Source organism: Oncorhynchus tshawytscha, linkage group LG13 (assembly GCF_018296145.1).
Source record: "Oncorhynchus tshawytscha isolate Ot180627B linkage group LG13, Otsh_v2.0, whole genome shotgun sequence".
Taxonomy (NCBI): Eukaryota; Metazoa; Chordata; class Actinopteri; order Salmoniformes; family Salmonidae; genus Oncorhynchus; species Oncorhynchus tshawytscha.
Window position 1 is genome coordinate 6202530 of NC_056441.1, and position 24428 is coordinate 6226957.

Here is a 24428-nt window from a genome sequence, read left to right on the forward strand (position 1 = left end):
CCTGCTATAGGTGTCCCACTATAACCCATCCCTGCTATAGGTGTCCCACTATAACCCATCCCTGCTAGAGGTGTCCCACTATAACCCATCCCTGATAGAGGTGTCCCACTATAACCCATCCCTGACATAGGTGTCCCACTATAACCCATCCCTGCTATAGGTGTCCCACTACAACCCATCCCTGCTAGAGGTGTCCCACTATAACCCATCCCTGCTAGAGGTGTCCCACTATACTATAACCCATCCCTGCTAGAGGTATCCCACTATAACCCATCCCTGCTAGAGGTGTCCCACTATAACCCATCCCTGCTTGAAGTAGATAGTAGACTTCATGCAGTATCTAATACAGTATATAATACAGTATCTAATACAGTATCTAATACAATATCTCATACAGTATCTAATACAGTATCTAATACAGTATATAATACAGTATCTTATACAGTATCTAATACAGTATCTTACACAGTATATCATACAGTATCTTATACAGTATATAATACAGTATCTAATACAGTATGTTATACAGTATATAATACAGTATCTAATACAGTATATTATACAGTATCTAATACAGTATCTTATACAGTATATCATACAGTATCTAATACAGTATCTTATACCGTATCTAATACAGTATCTAATACAGTATATTATACAGTATCTAACACAGTATCTCATACAGTATATCATACAGTATCTAATACAGTATCTAATACAGTATATCATACAGTATCTAAAACAATATCTAATACAGTATCTAATACAGTATATAATATAGTATCTAATACAGTATCGTATGCAGTATCTAATACAGTATATAATACAGTATCTTATACATTATATTAGACAGTATTGTATTCAGTATTGTATACAGTATTTCATACAGTATCTTATACAGTATCTAATACAGTATATAATACACTATCTTATAAAGTATATCATACAGTATATCATACAGTATCTTATACAGTATCTAATACAGTATCTTATACAGTATATCATGCAGTATCTAATACAGTATCTTATACAATAGCCTACACAGTATATTATATGGTATATTATACAGAATATATTATATGGTATATTATACAGTATATTATATGGTATATTATACAGTACATTATACAGTATATTATACAGTACATTATACAGTATATTATATGGTATATTATACAGTACATTATACAGTATATTATACAGTACATTATACAGCATATTATACAGTACATTATACAGTATATTGTACAGTATCATATACAGTATCTTATACAGTATATCATGCAGTATCTAATACAGTATCTTATACAATAGCTTACACAGTATATTATATGGTATATTACACAGTATATTATATGGTATATTATACAGTATATTATATGGTATATTATACAGTACATTATACAGTATATTATACAGTACATTATACAGCATATTATACAGTACATTATACGGTGTATTGTACAGTATCATATACAGTATCTTATACAGTACATTATACAGTATATTATACAGTACATTATACAGCATATTATACAGTACATTATACGGTATATTGTACAGTATCATATACAGTATCTTATACAGTATCTGTATGCTGTTTATTAACATACATTAACATACATTCTTGAAATCAATGATGGATTCAATGCAAACAAAAATAATAATTAACTTTTGCTGTAACAGCCTACCTGGTAAATTACATGAAGCTTTTGTTTTGAGTGGGAGTGTATTCGGACAGAAACATTGAAATAGACAAATGTAATGTTTGGGTGCAATGCTCCTTACCTAAATGTTCAAAGAATGAAATTAGATAATTGCTACGTTAAGTGGTAGACAAATGGAAGGTTAGGTAACAATGTTCATAACTGAAAATAAACTATAAGGAACATTTTCAGAACATTGGTGCTCTTAGATACGCGGAGACTAGGTGAAGGGCTGTTAGCTATGTTGAGACAAGATGAAGGGCTGTTAGCTATGTTGAGACAAGGTGAAGGGCTGTTAGCTATGTTGAGACAAGGTGAAGGGCTGTTAGCTACGTGGAGACTAGGTGAAGGGTTGTTAGCTACGTGGAGACTAGGTGAAGGGTTGTCAGCAATATGGAGACTAGGTGAAGGGTTGTTAGCTACGTGGAGACTAGGTGAAGGTCTGTTAGCTACGTGGAGACTAGGTGAAGGGCTGTTAGCTACGTGGAGACTAGGTGAAGGGCTGTTATCTACGTGGAGACTAGGTGAAGGGCTGTTATCTACTTGGATACAAGGTGAAGGGCTGTTAGCTACGTGGAGACTAGGTGAAGGGCTGTTAACTATGTGGAGACTAGGTGAAGGGCTGTTAGCTACGTGGAGACTAGGTGAAGGGCTGTTAGTTACGTGGAGACTAGGTGAAGGGCTGTTAGCTACTTGGAGACTAGGTGAAGGGCTGTTAACTACTTGGAGACTAGGTGAAGGGCTGTTAGCTATGAGGAGACTAGTTGAAAGGCTGTTAGCTACTTGGAGTCTAGGTGAAGAGCTGTTAGCTACGTGGAGACTAGGTGAAGGGCTGTTAGCTACATGGAGACTAGGTGAAGGGCTGTTAGCTACATGGAGACTAGGTGAAGGGCTGTTAGCTATGTGGAGACCAGGTGAAGGGTTGTTAGCTATGTGGAGACTAGGTAAAGGGCTGTTAGCTTCGTGGAGACTAGGTGAAGAGCTGTCAGCTACATGGAGACTAGGTGAAGAGCTGTTAGCTACGTGGAGACTAGTTGAAGGGCTGTTAGCTACTTGGAGACTAGGTGAAGGGCTGTCAGCTACATGGAGACTAGGTGAAGAGCTGTTAGCTACATTGAGACTAGGTGACGGGCTGCTAGCTACGTGGATACTAGGTGAAGGGCTGTTAGCTATGTGGAGACTTGGTGAAGGGTTGTTAGCTACGTGGAGACTAGGTAAAGGGTTGTTAATTATGTGGAGACAAGGTGAAGGGCTGTTAGCTACATGGAGACTAGGTGAAGGGCTGTTAGCTACATGGAGACTAGGTGAAGGGCTGTTAGCTACATGGAGACTAGGTGAAGGGCTGTTAGCTACTTGGAGACTAGTTGAAGGGCTGTTAGCTATATGGAGACTAGGTGAAGGGCTGTTAGCTACGTGGATACTAGGTGAAGGGCTGTTAGCTACATGGAGACTAGGTGAAGGGCTGTTAGCTATGTGGAGACTAGGTGAAGGGTTGTTAGCTATGTGGAGACTAGGTAAAGGGCTGTTAGCTTCGTGGAGACTAGGTGAAGAGCTGTCAGCTACATGGAGACTAGGTGAAGAGCTGTTAGCTACGTGGAGACTAGTTGAAGGGCTGTTAGCTACTTGGAGACTAGGTGAAGGGCTGTCAGCTACATGGAGACTAGGTGAAGAGCTGTTAGCTACATTGAGACTAGGTGACGGGCTGCTAGCTACGTGGATAATAGGTGAAGGGCTGTTAGCTATGTGGAGACTTGGTGAAGGGTTGTTAGCTACGTGGAGACTAGGTAAAGGGTTGTTAATTATGTGGAGACTAGGTGAAGGGCTCTTAGCTATGTGGACACTAGGTGAATGTTTTTTAGCTACGTGTAGTCTAGGTGAAGGGTTGTTATCTACTTGGAGACAAGGTGAAGGGCTGTTAGCTACGTGGAGGCAAGGTGAAGGGCTGTTAGCTATATAGAGACGAGGTGAAGGGCTGTTAGTTACGTGGATACTAGGTGAAGGGCTGTTACCTACTTGGAGACTAGGTGAAGAGCTGTTAGCTACTTGGAGACTCGGTGAAGGGCTGTTAGCTACTTGGAGACTAGGTGAAGAGCTGTTAGCTACTTGGAGACTAGGTGAAGGGCTGTTAACTACTTGGAGACTAGGTGAAGGGCTGTTAGCTATGTGGAGACTAGTTGAAAGGCTGTTAGCTACTTGGAGAATTGGTAAGGGGTGTTAGCTACTTGGAGTCTAGGTGAAGGGCTGTTAGCTACATGGAGACCAGGTGAAGGGCTGTTAGCTACATGGGGACTATGTGAAGGGCTGTGAGCTATGTGGAGACTAGGCGAAGGGCTGTTAGCTACTTGGAGACTAGGTGAAGGGCTGTTAGCTACGTGGAGACTAGGTGAAGGGCTGTTAGCTACTTGGAGACTGGGTGAAGGGCTGTTAGCTACGTGGAGACAAGGTGAAGGGCTGTTAGCTACTTGGAGACTAGGTGAAGGGCTGTTAGCTACATCGAGACTAGGTGAAGGGCTGTTAGCTACTTGGAGACTAGGTGAAGGGCTGTTAGCTACATGGAGACTAGGTGAAGGGCTGTTAGCTACTTGGAGACTAGGTGAAGGGCTGTTAGCTATTGGAGACTAGGTGAAGGGCTGTTAGCTACGTGGAGAATAGGTGAAGGGCTGTTAGCTACGTGGAGACTAGGTGAAGGGCTGTTAGCTACGTGGAGACTAGGTGAAGGGCTGTTAGCTATGTGGAGACAAGGTGAAGGGCTGTTAGCTACATGGAGACTAGGTGAAGGGGGAATTACGACATCCTGTATCCTGTTTCCTTGTTCAATTGAGACTATGGTACGGAAGTGTTTGTGTGTGTTGTCTCAGTGTGTTTGTAGACCCTAACCTTGAGGAAGGACTAGGTGAAGGGCTGTTTTAGACTCTAACCTGATGAAGGAGAAGGCTGGGAGACTAGGTGAAGGGCTGTTAGCTACTTGGAGACTAGGTGAAGGGCTGTTAGCTACATGGAGACTAGGTGAAGGGCTGTTAGCTATATGGAGACTAGGTGAAGGGCTGTTAGCTATGTGGAGACTAGGTGAAGAGCTGTTAGCTACGTGGAGACTAGGTGAAGGGCTGTTAGCTACGTGAGGACTAGGTGAAGGGCTGTTAGCTACGTGGAGACTAGGTGAAGGGCTGTTAGCTACGTGGAGACTAGGTGAAGGGCTGTTAGCTACATGGAGACTAGGTGAAGGGCTGTTAGCTACATGGAGACTAGGTGAAGGGCTGTTAGCTACATGGAGACCAGGTGAAGGGTTGTTAGCTACTTGAGACAAGGTGAAGAGCTGTTATCTACGTGGAGACTAGGTGAAGACCTGTTAGCTACATTGAGACTAGGTGACGGGCTGCTAGCTACGTGGATACTAGGTGAAGGGCTGTTAGCTATGTGGAGACTTGGTGAAGGGTTGTTAGCTACGTGGAGACTAGGTGAAGGGCTGTTAGCTACTTGGAGACTAGTTGAAGGGCTGTTAGCTACTTGGAGACTAGGTGAAGGGCTGTCAGCTACATGGAGACTAGGTGAAGAGCTGTTATCTACGTGGAGACTAGGTGAAGACCTGTTAGCTACATTGAGACTAGGTGACGGGCTGCTAGCTACGTGGATACTAGGTGAAGGGCTGTTAGCTATGTGGAGACTTGGTGAAGGGTTGTTAGCTACGTGGAGACTAGGTGAAGGGCTGTTAGCTACATGGAGACTAGGTGAAGGGCTGTTAGCTACTTGGAGACTAGGTGAAGGGCTGTTAGCTACATGGAGACTAGGTGAAGGGCTGTTAGCTACTTGGAGACTAGGTGAAGGGCTGTTAGCTATGTGGAGACAAGGTGAAGAGCTGTTAGCTACGTGGAGAATAGATGAAGGGCTGTTAGCTACGTGAGGACTAGGTGAAGGGCTGTTAGCTACGTGGAGAATAGATGAAGGGCTGTTAGCTACGTGGAGACAAGGTGAAGGGCTGTTAGCTACATGGAGACTAGGTGAAGGGCTGTTAGCTACATGGAGACTAGGTGAAGGGCTGTTAGCTACATGGAGACCAGGTGAAGGGTTGTTAGCTACGTTGAGACAAGGTGAAGGGCTGTCAGCTACATGGAGACAAGGTGAAGGGTTGTTAGCTACATTGAGACTATGTGAAGGGCTGTTAGCTACATGGAGACTAGGTGAAGGGCTGTTAGCTACGTGGAGACTAGGTGAAGGGCTGTTAGCTACGTGGAGACAAGGTGAAGGGCTGTTAGCTACTTGGAGACTAGGTGAAGGGCTGTTAGCTACTTGGAGACTAGGTGAAGGGCTGTTAGCTACATGGAGACTAGGTGAAGGGCTGTTAGCTACGTGGAGACTAGGTGAAGGGCTGTTAGCTACATGGAGACTAGGTGAAGGGCTCTTAGCTACTTGGAGACTAGATGAAGGGCTGTTAGCTACATGGAGACTAGGTGAAGGGCTGTTAGCTATGTGGAGACCAGGTGAAGGGTTGTTAGCTACGTTGAGACAAGGTGAAGGGCTGTCAGCTACATGGAGACTAGGTGAAGGGTTGTTAGCTACATTGAGACTTTGTGAAGGGCTGTTAGCTACGTGGAGAATAGATGAAGGGCTGTTAGCTACGTGGAGACTAGGTGAAGGGCTGTTAGCTACGTGGAGACTAGATGAAGGGCTGTTAGCTACGTGGAGACTAGGTGAAGGGCTGTTAGCTACTTGTAGACTAGTTGAAGGGCTGTTAGCTAGTTGGAGACTTGGTGAAGGGCTGTTAGCTACTTGGATACTAGGTGAAGGGCTGTTAGCTACGTGGAGACAAGGTGAAGGGCTGTTAGCTACATGGAGACTAGGTGAAGGGCTGTTAGCTACATGGAGACTAGGTGAAGGGCTGTTAGCTACATGGAGACCAGGTGAAAGGTTGTTAGCTACGTTGAGACAAGGTGAAGGGCTGTCAGCTACATGGAGAGTAGGTGAAAGGCTGTTAGCTACTTGGAGACTAGGTGAAGGGCTGTTATTTACGTGGAGACTAGGTGAAGGGCTGTTAGCTACGTGGAGACTAGGTGAAGGGCTGTTAGCTACGTGGAGACTAGGTGAAGACCTGTTAGCTACATTTAGACTAGGTGACGGGCTGCTAGCTACGTGGATACTAGGTGAAGGGCTGTTAGCTATGTGGAGACTTGGTGAAGGGTTGTTAGCTACTTGGAGACTAGGTAAAGGGTTGTTAATTATGTGGAGACTAGGTGAAGGGCTCTTAGCTATGTGGACACTAGGTGAATGGTTTTTAGCTACGTGTAGTCTAGGTGAAGGTTTGTTATCTACTTGGAGACTAGGTGAAGAGCTGTTAGCTACGTGGAGACAAGGTGAAGGGCTGTTAGCTATATAGAGACGAGGTGAAGGGCTGTTAGTTACGTGGAGACTAGGTGAAGGGCTGTTAGCTACTTGGAGACTAGGTGATGAGCTGTTAGCTACTTGGAGACTAGGTGAAGGGCTGTTAGCTACTTGGAGACTAGGTGAAGAGCTGTTAGCTACTTGGAGACTAGGTGAAGGGCTGTTAACTACTTGGAGACTAGGTGAACGGCTGTTAGCTATGTGTTGAGACTAGTTGAAAGGCTGTTAGCTACTTGGAGTCTAGGTGAAGGGCTGTTAGCTACATGGAGACTAGATGAAGGGCTGTTAGCTACTTGGAGACTAGGTGAAGGGCTGTTAGCTACATGTGGACTATGTGAAGGGCTGTGAGCTATGTGGAGACTAGGCGAAGGGCTGTTAGCTACTTGGAGACTAGGTGAAGGGCTGTTAGCTATGTGGAGACTAGGTGAAGGGCTGTTAGCTATGTGGAGACAAGGTGAAGAGCTGTTAGCTATGTGGAGACTAGATGAAGGGCTGTTAGCTACGTGGAGACTAGGTGAAGGGCTGTTAGCTACGTGGAGACTAGATGAAGGGCTGTTAGCTACGTGGAGACTAGGTGAAGGGCATTTAGACTAGGTGACGGGCTGCTAGCTAGCATGGAGACTAGGTGAAGGGCTGTTAGCTATGTGGAGACAAGGTGAAGAGCTGTTAGCTTCTTGGAGACTAGGTGAAGGGCTGTTAGCTACGTGGAGACTAGGTGAAGGGCTGTTAGGGCTACGTGGAGACTAGGTGAAGGGCTGTTAGCTACGTGGAGACAAGGTGAAGGGCTGTTAGCTATGTGGAGACAAGGTGAAGGGCTGTTTGCTACATGGAGACTAGGTGAAGGGCTGTTAGCTATGTGGAGACTAGTTGAAAGGCTGTTAGCTGGAGACTAGGTGAAGGGCTGAGACTTGGAGACTAGGTGAAGGGCTGTTAGCTACGTGGAGACTAGATGAAGGGCTGTTGAAGGGCTACGTGGAGACTAGGTGAAGGGCTGTTAGCTACATGGAGACTAGGTGAAGGGCTGTTAGCTATGTGGAGACAAGGCTGAAGAGACTAGGTGAAGGGCTGTTGGAGACTAGGTGAAGGGCTGTTAGCTACGTGGAGACTAGGTGAAGGGCTGTTAGCTACGTGGAGACTAGGTGAAGGGCTGGAGACTAGGTGAAGGGCTGTTAGCTACGTGGAGACTAGGTGAAGGGCTGTTAGCTACGTGGAGACAAGGTGAAGGGCTGTTAGCTACGTGGAGACAAGGTGAAGGGCTGTTTGCTACATGGAGACTAGGTGAAGGGCTGTTAGCTACGTGGAGACTAGTTGAAGGGCTGTTAGCTACGTGGAGACTAGGTGAAGGGCTGTTAGCTACGTGGAGACTAGGTGAAGGGCTGTTCCAGCATGATGTTTTGTGAGGGTTCTCCTATTTCATCTCCTCTCCATGAATCACCTGCTGCCTTCGGCGTGTGTGTGTCCATATGTGTATGAGTGTCTGGTTACTGTGTGTGTGTCTACGTGTCAGAGGTTGGGAATAGGTATCATGTACTGCTTAATGGAGGCCATCTTGAACATGCATCAACTACTAATATATCCAACCCTTCCCAGAATACACTGATGTCCTTAACTGGGTTCATTTCACAGACCTGTGTTGTATGTGGTTAGTTCGATGTCTTCACAGTCTAACCTATCCCCTCTTTCTCTACCTCCTATTCTGTCAAAACTAATTTCTCTCTTTGTCTCCATTTCCCCATCCTTCTCAACCCTTCTTCCTTCCCATCTGCTTTCCCTATTCCTTTTCATCTCTACACATCCAATCTCTCTCTCATTCTCAACCCTTCACAACTATCTTTCTATCTTCCCATTCCCCCTCTTGCGTCTCTGCAGCCCAAGCCTGAGAATGCCGTGACCATTGCGGTGTCGTCCCGGGTCCTGTTCCGTACTGAGACAGAGCAGAAGGTGTATGAGCAGAAGGGAGTAGAGGAGTACCTAAGGTATCAGGTGGAGCACGAGAACGAACCCTTCGCCCCAGGACCAGCCTTCTCCTTCGTCAAGGTTAGAGTCATACAAACACACTACCCTTCGCCCCAGGACCAGCCTTCTCCTTCATCAAGGTTAGAGTCATACAAACACACTACCCTTCGCCCCAGGACCAGCCTTCTCCTTCATCAAGGTTAGAGTCATACAAACACACTACCCTTCGCCCCTGGACCAGCCTTCTCCTTCCTCAAGGTTAGGGTCATACAAACACACTGAGACAACACACACAAACACCTCCGTACCATATATGGACTCAATGATGAACAAGGAAACAGGATACAGGATGTCGTCGTCATCCCCCCTTGGACCAATTGAGATATCACGTGTGACTAATACATTTCATTCATCGTGTGCGACCACAGATGATACATTATGTTGACCAAATACTCATGTCTCCGCAATGAATATGAAAAGACATATCTTCAAAAATGGAAGGCAGTCCAGCATGGGTACCAGTCCAGCCTGGGTACCAGTCCAGCCTGGGTACCAGTCCAGCCTGGGTACCAGTCCAGCATGGGTACCAGTCCAGCCTGGGTACCAGTCCAGCATGGGTACCAGTCCAGCCTGGGTACCAGTCCAGCCTGGGTATCAGTCCAAGGCTTGGGTACCAGTCCAGCCTGGGTATCAGTCCAGCCTGGGTATCATTCCAGCCTGGGTATCAGTCCAGCATGGGTACCAGTCCAGCATGGGTACCAGTCCAGCATGGGTACCAGTCCAAGACTTGACATTCAGGTCAATTTGATAGTGGCACACTGGGCCAGTACCAAGTGAAAACTACTGTCCCGAATGAGAAAATTACTGGCCCTCTCCAAGATCACAGGAAAGCAAGTTATGCATGTACAATTTAAATCATGGGGGATTTCGTGTTTTGTTATCAATCTGGGAAAGTACCTTATATTATAGCCAACCATAAAATCTGATATTAACACAGATTTTATGATGACATATAGAGTATATTATATAGACTATATTAAACAATTGACAATATAATATTCCTCACCAGAAATTAGGCCATTAGCACATTGATGGAAAGCAATATCTTTAGGGCCTGTACATGGTCCCTATTAATCAGGCAGGGGTGCTATATTAGCCATAAGCATTATCACCTGTCTGATGCAACATGGTGGTCACATGGCTGAAGCATTATCATCTGTAGCCTGATGCAGCATGGTGGCCACATGGCTGAAGCATTATCACCTGTCTGATGCAGCATGGTGGCCACATGGCTGAAGCATTATCACCTGTCTGATACAGCATGTTGGCCACATGGCTGAAGCATTATCACCTGTATGAGGCAGCATGGTGGCCACATGGCTGAAGCATTATCACCTGTAGCCTGATGCAGCATGGTGGTCACATGGCTGAAGCATTATCACCTGTAGCCTGATGCAGCATGGTGGCTACATGCCTGAAGCATTATCACCTGTCTGATGCAGCATGGTGGTAGGCAAATCGTGCTTTGCTGCAGGAGGGACTGGTGCATTTCGCAAAATAGATGGCATCATGAGGGGGGAGGGGGGGATTATGTGGCTATATTGAAGCAACATCTCAAGTCATCAGGCAGGAAGTTAAAGCTTGGTCGCAAATTAGTCTTCCAAATGGACAATGACCCCAAGCATACTTCCAAACATGTGGCAAAATGGCTGAAGGACAACAAACTCCGTATTGGAGTGGCCATCACAAAACTTTGACCTCAATCCTATAGAGCATTTGTGGGAGGAACTGAAAAGGCGTGTGCGAGCAAGGAGGCCTACAAATCTGACTCAGATACACCAGCTCTGTCAGGAGGAATTGGTCAAAATTCACCCAACTTATTGTGGAACGCTTGTCGAAGGCTACCCGAAACGTTTGATCCAATTTAAACAATTTAAAGGCAATGCTACCGAATACAAATTGAGTGTATGTAATCTTCTGACCCACTGGGAATGTGATGAAAGAAATAAAAACTGAAATCATTCTCTCTACTATTATCCTGACATTTCACATTCTTAAAATAAAGTGGTGATCCTAACTGACCTAAGACAGGGACATTTTACGAAGATTAAATGTCAGGAATTGTGAAAAACTGAGTTTAAATGTATGTGGCTAGGGTGTATGTAAAATTCTGAATTCAAATGTATGTGCCGATATAGACCTCTGAATTTTTAGGCTGCCTGACTCCCTTGAGACAGGTCTGTGACTTAGCCTACTGAGACGGGTGTATGGCGTAGGCTACTGAGACGGGTCTGTGGCGTAGCCTACTGAGACGGGTCTGTGACGTAGCCTACTGAGACGGGTGTATGGCGTAGCCTACTGAGATGGGTCTGTGACTTAGCCTACTGAGACGGGTCTGTGGCGTAGCCTACTGAGACGGGTGTATGGCGTAGCCTACTGAGACGGACGTATGGCGTAGCCTACTGAGACGGGTGTATGGCATAGCCTACTGAGACGGGTCTTTGACGTAGTCTACTGAGACGGGTCTGTGACGTAGTCTACTGAGACGGGCCTGTGGCGTAGTCTACTGAGACGGGTGTATGGCGTAGCCTACTGAGACGGACGTATGGCGTTGCCTACTGAGACGGGTGTATGGCATAGCCTACTGAGACGGGTCTGTTGCGTAGCCTACTGAGACGGGTGTATGGCGTAGCCTACTGAGACGGGTGTATGGCGTAGCCTACTGAGATGGGTCTGTGACTTAGCCTACTGAGATGGGTCTGTGGCGTAGCCTACTGAGACAGGTCTGTGACTTAGCCTACTGAGACGGGTCTGTGACTTAGCCTACTGAGACAGGTGTATGGCGTAGTCTACTGAGACGGGTCTGTGGCGTAGTTTTCTGAGACGGGTCTGTGGCGTTACCTACTGAGACGGGTCCTACTGAGACGGGTCTGTGACTTAGACGGGTCTGTGGCTACTGAGACGGGGTGGCGTAGCCTACTGAGGGTGTATGGCGTAGCCTACTGAGACGGGTCTGTGGCGCCTACTGAGCCGTAGCTACTGAGACGGGTCTAGCCTACTGGCTGTGTAGCCTACTAGCCTACTGAGACGGGGTCTGCGTAGTCTACTGAGACGTAGCCTACTGAGACGGGTGTATGGCGTTACCTACTGAGACAGGTCTGTGACGTAGCCTACTGAGACGGGTGTATGGCGTAGCCTACTGAGACGGGTCTGTGGCGTAGTCTTCTGAGATGGGTCTGTGACGTAGTCTACTGAGACGGGTCTGTGACGTAGTCCACAGAGACGGGTGTATGGCGTAGACTACTGTGACGGGTGTATGGCGTAGCCTACTGAGACGGGTGTATGGCGTAGCCTACTGAGACGGGTGTATGGCATAGCCTACTGAGACGGGTCTGTGACTTAGCCTACTGAGATGGGTCTGTAGCGTAGCCTACTGAGACGGGTCTGTGACTTAGCCTACTGAGACGGGTCTGTGACTTAGCCTACTGAGACAGGTGTATGGCGTAGTAGTGGCGTAGTCTACTGAGACGGGTCTGCCTACTGAGACGTAGTCTACTGAGACGGGTCTGTGGCGTAGCCTACTGAGACGGGTCTGTTGCGTTACCTACTGAGACGGGTCTGTGACGTAGCCTACTGAGACGGGTCTGTGGGTCTGTTACCTACTGAGACGGGTCGTAGCCTACTGAGACGGGTGTATGGCGTAGCCTACTGAGACGGGTCTGTGGCGTAGTCTACTGAGACGGGTCTGTGGCGTAGCCTACTGAGACAGGTGTATGGCGTAGCCTACTGAGACTGGTCTGTGGCGTAGCCTACTGAGACGGGTCTGTGGCGTAGCCTACTGAGACAGGGCTCACTCGAAACAGAGAGGAAATGCTGGTTGATAACAAGTGTGAAGCATCAAACGTCGGAAAGATTGTGAAGGATGAAATACCAAATATATATATAATTTCTTTCTGTTTTGGAGTTTGAAAATTGGACCATATGAAAGCTTGATTAATTAGCCCGGTGAGCTCTGCGGTTGTTGCCGGGGCCAGCGGCAGCCCTGAATGTATTAGTCCTGCAGTATCATTCGCTAATTCAATCCCTGTATTACACATCATGTGCCAAAGAAACACCTCCACCTGCTGGAGAAGACATATTTTGGGCTCAGTTATGCCTCTTGCTTTGCCTTATCCTCTCTGGCGTGACTCACACAGGACAGTTAATTACCATAGCTCCCGCCTTGGGCCATTCAGTGTAATTTTCGAATATGTTGGATCTCTATGGCAAGACGCATCCTTCACCCAAGTTTAGTCAAAACCCGGGCCAATGCTGTCTGAGTTAAAGAATATGACTGAGAATGGACAGACAGGCGGACAGACGGACAGACAGAGATGATCCTCAGTCCCCTCCCTGATTTCATCGTGGGGGACAACAAAGATTAATGGATGCTTAAAGTTTGACTATACACTGACTGGACTTACAGAGATACTGAAATGCATAAACTCTGGTAGAGTACTGAGGTGGTAGAGTACTGAGGTTGTAGATTACTGAGGTGGTAGATTACTGAGGTGGTAGAGTACTGAGGTGGTAGAGTACTGAGGTGGTAGAATACTGAGGTGGTAGAGTACTGAGGTTGTAGAGTACTGAGGTGGTAGAGTACTGAGGTGGTAGAGCACTGAGGTGGTAGATTACTGAGGACATACACTGATGCCATCTAGTGGCCAAAATCTAAATTGCACCTAGGCAAGAATAATATATTATGGCCTTTTTCTTGCATTTCAAAGATGATGGTATAAAAAAACTATAACTTTTTTTTCTTTGTATTATCTGGTACCAGATCTATTGTGTTATATTCTCCTACATTCCTTTCACATTTCCACAAACCTAAAAGTGTTTCCCTTTAAACGGTAGCAACAATATACATATCCTATAATAATAACAATAAGAATAATATAATATACATATCCTTGCTTCAGGGCCTGAGCTACAGGCAGTAAGATTTGGGTATGTCATTTTAGGCAAAATTTGGGGAAAAAGGGATGTATCCTTAAGAGGTTTTAAGTACCATCACTGAAATAAAAATTCAAATCAATGTAGTCCTTGAATAATATTGAGTAAGAGGTGAAAAAAACTATTTCCCCAAAGACTTTGAGAGACATAAAAATGAATAGGAACTGTCGCAGTAACACACAGACACATCCTGTGACTTGTTTTGGCTTATTGACTCATATCACATGGGTAAAGCATACATCCGTAACCATGGGTACAAAGTGGCTGATGTTACATTGATTTAGAAGGTTTTGTCTCCAGGGTCTGAACGAGATGGAACTCTTTCACTATTGATCTGTATGCTGAATGCTATTACAAGTGTACTGATTACATTACCCATAATCCTTTGCTCTCCCCTGCTATCTCATCAGGCCTTGGAGACGGTGATATTGATTTGCATGCTATGACATGTACACTGACTGACTACATTACCCATAATCCTGTGATCTCCTCTGCTCTTCCATCAGGTGTTGGAGGCAGTGAACGCTAACACATAAGCTGACTACATTACCCATAATTCTGTTTTCTCGTCTGCTCTTCCGTCAGGCGTTGGAGGCGGTGAATGCCCGCCTGAGAGAACTGTACCCAGAGAGTGAAGAACTGTTTGACATCGTCCTGGTAACCTATAACCACGCCCATGTAGGAGTCAGACTCATCAATACCATCAACCATCACAGTGAGTCTTACACACACACACTTACCACACTCACACGGAGGCATATGCACGCATGTTAGGATGTGCTACCTGCAAGAAACAGGCACAAGAACGCACTGTCCAACAGTTCATAGCGAAACTAGCGTACCCTCAAGAGAGCACGTGTGCTGCCCCAGTCAATGTGTCACAGGTATCAGCGTCAGCTTACCTTGGGTCTCTCAGATCTGGGAAATATCGGCAGATGTAGGTTCTTGATTTGACCACCCGGTTGTTGCAGATTTTTTTTTATGGCTTCTAAACTTTATAGTTTCCACTTTAACATATAAGACTTGGTGTGCCCTAAAATCAAACATTCATCAAACCCTACAAATATGTCCATTCATTATAATCCACAGAATAATTCACATTTCCTGATGCTGCAGGATTCTTTTCCTGCTGTGAGAAACAGGTCAAATTAAGACCCTACATCTGGGGCTTTCATTGTGTGCTACGAATACTGCATACCGCTATATACTTATTCTAGAAGCCTAGAATACAAGGGTCCTGAAAGGGGTTATTCGGCTGTCCCCATGGGACAACCCTTTTCGATTCCAGGTAGAACCCTTTCGGGTTCCATGTAGAACCCTGTGGTTCTACATGGAAGATGGAAATCAAATGGGTTCTACCTGGAATCAAAAAAAGGTTATTCAAAGGGTTGTCCTGTGTGGCCAGCCAATGAACCCTTTTACATTTTAGTTGGCACTTTTGTAGGCACAGACTGGGGATCGACTTACCCTTCCAAAGTCTGACTGTTCACCATTCGGGGGAATTAGCTAAACGGACCTGACATCTATATACCACTTTCACGTAGAGCTTTCCAGATGCCATGAACCATAAGAGAATGGCTCTCTGTGTGTGAACGAACACAAAACAGAAACCAAAGCTGTTTCCCAAATAATGGGTCAGATCCCAAGGGTCCCAGCCAGTCCCTCTGGGTTCGCGGCTAAAGCAAAGCCTTGGTTGTGGCAAGACAAATGTATTTATGCATTTATTTATTTTTTATTGATGGTTCGCCAACATATTCAAAAGGACTTCCAGGTCACAACAATGAAAACAAGTGAAGGGGGAGTGGCTTCCTTCAGAGCTCCCAGATGCCTCCATGTCTTCTCATCTGATGTTAGATCTCTCCAGTGGTCCTCTGTGTGACACGAACCACACTCCCTGACCTCTGACATTTTCTCTAGAGAACACAATAAACAAACACGGACAAGATGGCCGCCCAGACGTCAAGGAGATTCGATTCTGTAATACAAACTGTTCTTTAGGGTCCATCCCAAATGAAACCCTTTACTGTAAAGGAACTACTGAACTACTTTTGACCAGAGCTCACACCATATTACCTATCTATATCAGTTACAGGTGAGTCATTTAGCAGATGCTCTCATCCAGAGTGACTTACAGGAGCAGTTAGAGCCTTGCTCAAGGGCACATCGACAGATTCTTCACCTAGTCGGCTCGGGGATTCAAACCAGAGACTTTTCGGGTTACTGGCACAACGCTCCTAACCGCTAAGCTACCTACCGCCCAGAACCAAAAGTAGTGCACTATATAAGGAATATGGTGACGTTCGGGATGAAGACCTTATTGTGGAAGTGAATTAGGAGATGTCTATGCCACAAGTGCGTAGGTTTAAAAAGAGGCAGAAGTGATTAGTGTTGGATGCAACTCGCTTTATAGAAGATAGGGGCTTTTTTGGACACTCATACAATATATACACTACCGTTCAAAAGTTTGGGGTCACTTACAAATGTCCTTGTTTTTGAAAGAAAAGCATTTTTTTTTGTCTATTAAATTAACATTAAATTGATCAGAAATACAGTGTAGACATTGTTAATGTTGTAAATGACTATTGTAGCTGGAAACGGCTGATTTTTTATGGAATATCTACATAGGTGTACAGAGGCCCATTATCAGCAACCATCACTCCTGTGTTCCAATGGCACGTTGTGTTAGCTAATCCAAGTTTACCATTTTAAAAAGGCTAATTGATCATTAGAAAACCTTCTACTGCTGCGTCCCGAATGAAACCTTATTCAATCAAACGTATTTATAAAGGCCTTTTTTACATCAGCCGAAGTCACAAAGTGCTGTAAAGAAACCCAGCCTAAAACCCCAAACAGCAAGCATAGCACACTGTCCAAAAGCAGTGCACGGAACAGGGAATAGGTTGCCATTTGGGATTGACTGTGTATGTGCAGGTGAACATTGACATCCTTGTGTGGACATTGGATTGGCTCTTTGACAACATAATGTAGACATTGGATTGGCTCTTTGACAACATAATGTAGACATGGGATTGGCTCTTTGACAACATAATGTAGACATGGGATTGGCTCTTTGACAACATAATGTAGACATTGGATTGGCTCTTTGACAACATAATGTAGACATGGGATTGGCTCTTTGACAACATAATGTAGACATTGGATTGGCTCTTTGACAACATAATGTAGACATTGGATTGGCTCTTTGACAACATAATGTAGACATTGGATTGGCTCTTTGGGGTGTGTGACAACATAATGTAGACAGTGGATTGGCTCTTTGGGGTGTGTGACAACATAATGTAGACAGTGGATTGGTTCTTTGGGGTGTGTGACAACATAATGTAGACAGCAGATTGGCTCTTTGGGGTGTGTGACAACATAATGTAGACATTGGATTGGCTCTTTGGGGTGTGTGACAACATAATGTAGACAGTTGATTGGCTCTTTGGGGTGCATGGCAACATAATGCAGACAGTGGATTGGCTCTTTAGGGTGTATGACAACATAATCGCTCCGAGAGACTCCATGCATCTACTTTACATAAATACATGGAATGATTGGCATGCTCTGTAATGTGGAACATAATTTATATAGCATACATTAAAATACCAGTTCCCCTGTTTGCAGGAGAGAGAGAGATCTGATTTGAAAAACCCCATCAGAATCAGTATAGAAGTCTCCCCTCTTAGAGAGCTATCAAGTTGCAAGGGAATTAGATTTCAGTTTCACAAGATCTTCTCAGGACACACAACTTCTTGTAAAATACTGTTTATTCATGTTTTCTCTAAAGGATACTGCTGTGAGAAGGCTTAACTACAGGCATGAAAACGACTTTGCTGTCTGGATGTCAGTGAAGTTGTTCCAGTATGAGCAATCATATACCTAGCAGTCTAAAGTATATTGTGGCAGAAGACTGGTGTTACTGTGCTGTCAATGTGTGGTATCATCAGGCCTCGTCCTTTCAATGTACTGTATCATCAGGCCTCGTCCTGTCAATGTACTGTATCATCAGCTCTCACCTTGTCTATGTACTGTATCATCAGGCCTCGTCCTGTCAATGTACTGTATCATCAGGACTCGTCCTGTCAATGTGCGGTATCATCAGGCCTCGTCCTTTCAATGTACTGTATCATCAGGCCTCATCCTGTCCTGTCAATGTACTGTATCATCAGATCTCACTTTGTCAATGTACTGTATCATCAGGCCTCGTCCTGTCAGTGTACTCTATCATCAGGCCTCATCCTGTCAATGTACTGTATCATCAGGCCTCATCCTGTCAATGTACTGTATCATCAGGCCTCGTCCTGTCAATGTACTGTATCATCAGGCCTCGTCCTGTCAATGTACTGTATCATCAGGCCTCGTCCTGTCAATGAACTGTATCTTCAGGCCTCACTTTGTTAATGTACTGTATCATCAGGCCTCGTCCTGTCAATGTACTGTATCATCAGGCCTCATCCTGTCAATGTACTGTATCATCAGGCCTCATCCTTTCAATGTACTGTATCATCAGGCCTCGTCCTGTCAATGTACTGTATCATCAGGCCTCATCCTGTCAATGTACTGTATCATCAGGTCTCATCCTGTCAATGTGGTATATCATCAGGCCTCGTCCTGTCAATGTACTGTATCATCAGGCCTCGTCCTGTCAATGTGCTGTATCATCAGGCCTCGTCCTGTCAATGTACTGTATCATCAGGCCTCGTCCTGTCAATGTACTGTATCATCAGCTCTCACCTTGTCAATGTACTGTATCATCAGGCCTCGTTCTGTCAATGTACTGTATCATCAGGCCTTGTCCTGTCAATGTACTGTATCATCAGGCCTCGTCCTGTCAATGTACTGTACCATCAGGCCTCGTCCTGTCAATGTACTCTATCATCAGGCCTCATCCTGTCAATGTGCTGTATCATCAGGCCTCATCCTGTCAATGTACTGTATCATCAGACCTCATCCTGTCAATGTGCTGTATCATCAGGCCTCGTCCTGTCAATGTGCTGTATCATCAGGCCTCGTCCTGTCAATGTACTGTATCATCAGATCTCACTTTGTCAATGTACTGTATCATCAGGCCTTGTCCTGTCAATGTGCTGTATCATCAGGCCTCATCCTGTCAATGTACTGTATCATCAGGCCTCATCCTGTCAATGTACTGTATCATCAGGCCTTGTCCTGTCAATGTGCTGTATCATCAGGCCTCATCCTGTCAATGTACTGTATCATCAGGCCTCATCCTGTCAATGTGCTGTAGCATCAGGCCTCGTCCTGTCAATGTGCTGTATCATCAGGCCTCGTCCTGTCAATGTACTGTATCATCAGATCTCACTTTGTCAATGTACTGTATCATCAGGCCTCGTCCTGTCAATGTACTGTATCATCAGCTCTCACCTTGTCAATGTACTGTATCATCAGGCCTCGTTCTGTCAATGTACTGTATCATCAGGCCTTGTCCTGTCAATGTACTGTACCATCAGGCCTCGTCCTGTCAATGTACTCTATCATCAGGCCTCATCCTGTCAATGTGCTGTATCATCAGGCCTCATCCTGTCAATGTACTGTATCATCAGGCCTCATCCTGTCAATGTGCTGTATCATCAGGCCTCGCCCTGTCAATGTACTGTATCATCAGATCTCACTTTGTCAATGTACTGTATCATCAGGCCTCGTCCTGTCAGTGTACTCTATCATCAGGCCTCATCCTGTCAATGTACTGTATCATCAGGCCTCGTCCTGTCAATGTACTGTATCATCAGGCCTCGTCCTGTCAATGAACTGTATCATCAGGCCTCATCCTGTCAATGTGCTGTATCATCAGGCCTCGTCCTGTCAATGAACCTCAGGCCTCAATGTACTGTATCATCAGGCCTCGTCCTGTCAGGTCTCAGGCCTCATTGTCAATGTACTGTATCATCAGGCTGTCTCTTCCTGTCAATGTACTGTATCATCAGGCCTCATCCTGTCAATGTGCTGTATCATCATCATCCTGTCAGGCCTCAGGTCCTGTCAATGTACTGTATCGTCAGGTCTCAGTTTGTCAATGTACTGTATCATCAGGCCTCTTCCTGTCAATGTACTGTATCATCAGGCCTCGTTCTGTAAATGTACTGTATCATCAGGCCTCGTCCTGTCAATGTACTGTATCATCAGGCCTCATCCCGTTAATGTGGTATATCATCAGGCCTCATCCTGTCAATGTACTGTATCATCAGGCCTCGTCCTGTCAATGTACTGTATCATCAGGCCTCATCCCGTTAATGTGGTATATCATCAGGCCTCTTCCTGTTAATGTAGAATATCATCAGGCCTCATTCCAAAGAAAAAACATCCAAAATGTTTTATTTATTTTGAGAACCCATGCTCTTTCAATGGAAATCTATGGGTCCTGTGTGCAATTCCAGCTCCCAGATTGCAGTTCCATTGGCTTCCACTAGATGTCAACAGTATTTGTTCAAGGTTTCACGCTTGTTTCTTCCAAAACGAGGAAGAATTTTGAGTTTTGGTACTGAGAGTCACAGTTGAAATCAGTCTGCGGGCGCACAACAATGAGGACGCACGCTTGCTAATTTTACTTTTCTATTGAACATACTTCTTTCTGTATGACATATTATAGTTGAATTACATTTTCGGGTACCTGAGGATTAAATAGAAACATAGTTTGACTTGTTTTTTGGATTCCTTTGTATGCATGTTGAACGAGGGTATTACTGAAATTAATGGCGCCAACTTAACAGACTTTTTGGGATATAAAGAAGGATTTTATCTAACAAAATGACCATTCATGTTGTAGCTGGGACCCTTGGGATTGCAAACAGATGAAGATTTTCATAAAGTAAGTGATTATTTAATCGCTATTTGTGATTTTATGATTTTATGTTCATAAATGTTTAATATCACGATTATTTATTTGAATTGCGCGCTCTCCAAATACACCGGATGTTGTCGACAGGTGTCCCGCTGACGGGATATCTAGCCCTAATATATATCATCAGGCCTCATCCTCTGCCCAGATCAATGAAAACATAATAGAAAGACAATAACGAAGACAATGAATGAACACATGACATAAAGACGACAATGAATGGTTTAATATGAAGAATAACATCAATGACTGGGCCATCCCCAGAGTAGTATATCAAAGAATAACATCAATGACTGGGCCATCCCCAGAGTAGGATATCAAAGAATAACAGCAATGATTGGGCCATCCCCAGAGTAGGATATCAAAGAATAACATCAATGATTGGGCCATCCCCAAAGTAGTATATCAAAGAATAACATCAACGATTGGGCCATCCCCAGAGTAGGATATCAAAGAATAACATCAATGACTGGGCCTTCCCCAGAGTAGGATATCAAAGAATAACATCAGTGATTGGGCCATCCCCAGAGTAAGATATCAAAGAATAACATCAATGACTGGGCCATCCCCAGAGTAGGATATCAAAGAATAACATCAATGACTGGGCCATCCCCAGAGTAGGATATCTACCATGCTTCAGTAGTTGTTTATGCAGCATGTCTCCAATGGTGGGTCAGGAGGGACCCATTTCTCCTGGGTTGGGGCGGTATGATTAGGATCTATCAGAACTTTCTGTTGTGTTATTCTTCATCTTGATGATCTCAAGACTGTTAGAAACATGGCACCCCCCCAAAAAAATCTGAATGTATTTTTTGTCTGAAGGGGACAGCGGAGCGCTTGAGTGAGATGGGTTGAGAGTCACCACTCACCCCTCTCCCAAAATAAAACACTGCAGACAGCTAATCCTCTCATGACATAATAACCTTTTTCAGGTCCCACCCTTAAGTGAAAGATCCCCACGCTCTCCTTTCCTCCTGAACAAACATCATTCTTCCCTTCTCCTCCCATCTTCCTTATTCCCCCCCTTCTCTCTCTCTGTCTCTCTCTCTCTGTCTCACTCTCTCTGTCTCACTCTCTCTGGCTCACTCTCTCTGTCTCTCTCTCTGTCTCTCTCTCTCTGTCTCACTCTCTCTGTCACACTCTCTCTGTCACACTCTCTCTGTCACTCTCTCTCTGTCTCACTCTCTCTGTCTCACTCTCTCTGTCTCACTCTCTCTGTCTCACTCTCTCTGTCTCTCTCTGTCTCACTCTCTCTGTCTCTCTCTCTCTCTGTCTCTCTCTCTGTCTCTCTCTCTCTCTGTCTCTCTCTCTCTCTCTCTCTCTCTGTCTCTCTCTCTCTGTCTCTCTCTCTCTGTCTCACTCTCTGTCTCACTCTCTCTGGCTCACTCTCTCTGTCTCTCTCTCTCTGTCTCACTCTCTCTGTCTCGCTCTGTCTCACTCTCTCTCTCTCTCTCTCTCTCTCTCTCTCTGTCTCTCTCTCTGTCTCTCTCTCTCTGTCTCTCTCTCTCTGTCTCACTCTCTGTCTCACTCTCTCTGGCTAACTGTCTCTGTCACTCTCTCTGTCTCTCTCTCTCTGTCTCACTCTCTCTGTCTCACTCTCTCTGTCTCACTCTCTCTGTCACTCTCTCTGTCACACTCTCTCTGTCTCACTCTCTCTGTCACACTCTCTCTGTCTCACTCTCTCTGTCACACTCTCTCTGTCTCACTATCTCTGTCACACTCTCTCTCACACTCTCTCTGTCACACTCTCTCTGTCGCACTCTCTGTATATATCTGTCTCTTGATCCATGTTGAGCTTCTCCTCTTCCCTCTCAGTACATCTTGGCCCAGGAGTCAGAACTAAAGATTAATTCAGCACATTGCTGTACACCTGTATCAGATGACATTCAGCAGCTACCTCCTTCCTCCCCTCTCTCCCTACCTCCCTAAATCTTAAAGCAACAGTAAACAGTTCAGGTATATCGTGACTGTTTAATCCTAAATCTCGTCCTTTAATTTCTAGAAAGTCATTTGCACATGACGAGTCTTGATATTCCACTGTTTTTATGCTCATTAGCCACGTCAGAAGTTTATTTTGTCAATTTTAAACACCCCCAAAAAATCCCCCCTTCCCCAGTCAGTTCATAACACTAATCCCCCCACCCTTCCCAGTCAGTTCATAACACTAATCCCCCCTCCCCAGTCAGTTCATAACACCAATCCCCCCACCCTCCCCAGTCAGTTCATAACACTAATCCCCCCACCCTCCCCAGTCAGTTCATAACACTAATCCCCCCCTCCCCAGTCAGTTCATAACACTAATCCCCCCACCCTCCCCAGTCAGTTCATAACACTAATCCCCCCACCCTCCCCAGTCAGTTCATAACACTAATCCCCCCACCCTCCCCATTCAGTTCATAACACTAATCTCCCCCACCCTCCCCAGTCAGTTCATAACACTAATCCCCCCCAGTCAGTTCATAACACTACCCCCCAGTCAGTTCATAACACTAACCCCCCCCTCCACAGTCAGTTCATCACACTAACCCCCTCCCCAGTCAGTTCATAACACCAATCCCCCCCCACCCTCCCCAGTCAGTTCATAACACTAATCCCCCCACCCTCCCCAGTCAGTTCATAACACTAACCCCCCACCCCAGTCAGTTCATAACACCAATCCCCCCACCCCAGTCAGTTCATAACACTAATCCCCCCACCCCAGTCAGTTCATAACACTAATCCCCCCACCCTCCCCAGTCAGTTCATAACACTAACCCCCCACCCCAGTCAGTTCATAACACCAATCCCCCCACCCCCCCACCCCAGTCAGTTCATAACACTAATCCCCCCACCCTCCCCAGTCAGTTCATAACACTAACCCCCCCCACCCCAGTCAGTTCATAACACTAATCCCCCCACCCTCCCCAGTCAGTTCATAACACTAATCCCCCCACCCTCCCCAGTCAGTTCATAACACTAATCCCCCCACCCTCCCCAGTCAGTTCATAACACTAACCCCCCCCCCAGTCAGTTCATAACACTAACCCCCCCAGTCAGTTCATAACACTAATCCTCGACCCTCCCCAGTCAGTTCATAACACTAATCCCCCCCTCCCCAGTCAGTTCATAACACTAATCCCCCCACCCTCCCCAGTCAGTTCATAACACTAATCCCCCCAGGTCAGTTCATAACACTAATCCCCCCACCCTCCCCAGTCAGTTCATAACACTACCCCCAGTCAGTTCATAACACTAATCCCCCCAGTCAGTTCATAACACTAATCCCCCCACCCTCCCCAGTCAGTTCATAACACTAATCCCCCCACCCTCCCCAGTCAGTTCATAACACTAATCCCCCCACCCTCCCCAGTCAGTTCATAACACTACCCCCCCAGTCAGTTCATTACACTAACCCCCTCCCCAGTCAGTTCATAACACTAATCCCCCCCCACCCTCCCCAGTCAGTTCATAACACTAATCCCCCCACCCACCCCAGTCAGTTCATAACACTAATCCCCCCAGTCAGTTCATAACACTAATCCCCCCCCCCAGTCAGTTCATAA

The 24428-nt window shown here is 45.6% G+C and overlaps 1 protein-coding gene across 2 annotated transcripts in view; it reads left to right on the plus strand.

The window, feature by feature from the left end:
* Positions 1 to 24428, plus strand: part of nt5c1aa (5'-nucleotidase, cytosolic IAa) — a 61066-nt gene that overhangs the window by 30607 nt on the left and 6031 nt on the right. For both annotated transcript variants that reach the window (XM_042295094.1, XM_042295095.1), the window contains 2 exons: positions 8949 to 9116; positions 14613 to 14742. In XM_042295094.1, coding sequence (XP_042151028.1) covers positions 8949 to 9116; positions 14613 to 14742 — 298 coding nt within the window. The remainder of the gene's footprint in view (positions 1 to 8948; positions 9117 to 14612; positions 14743 to 24428) is intronic.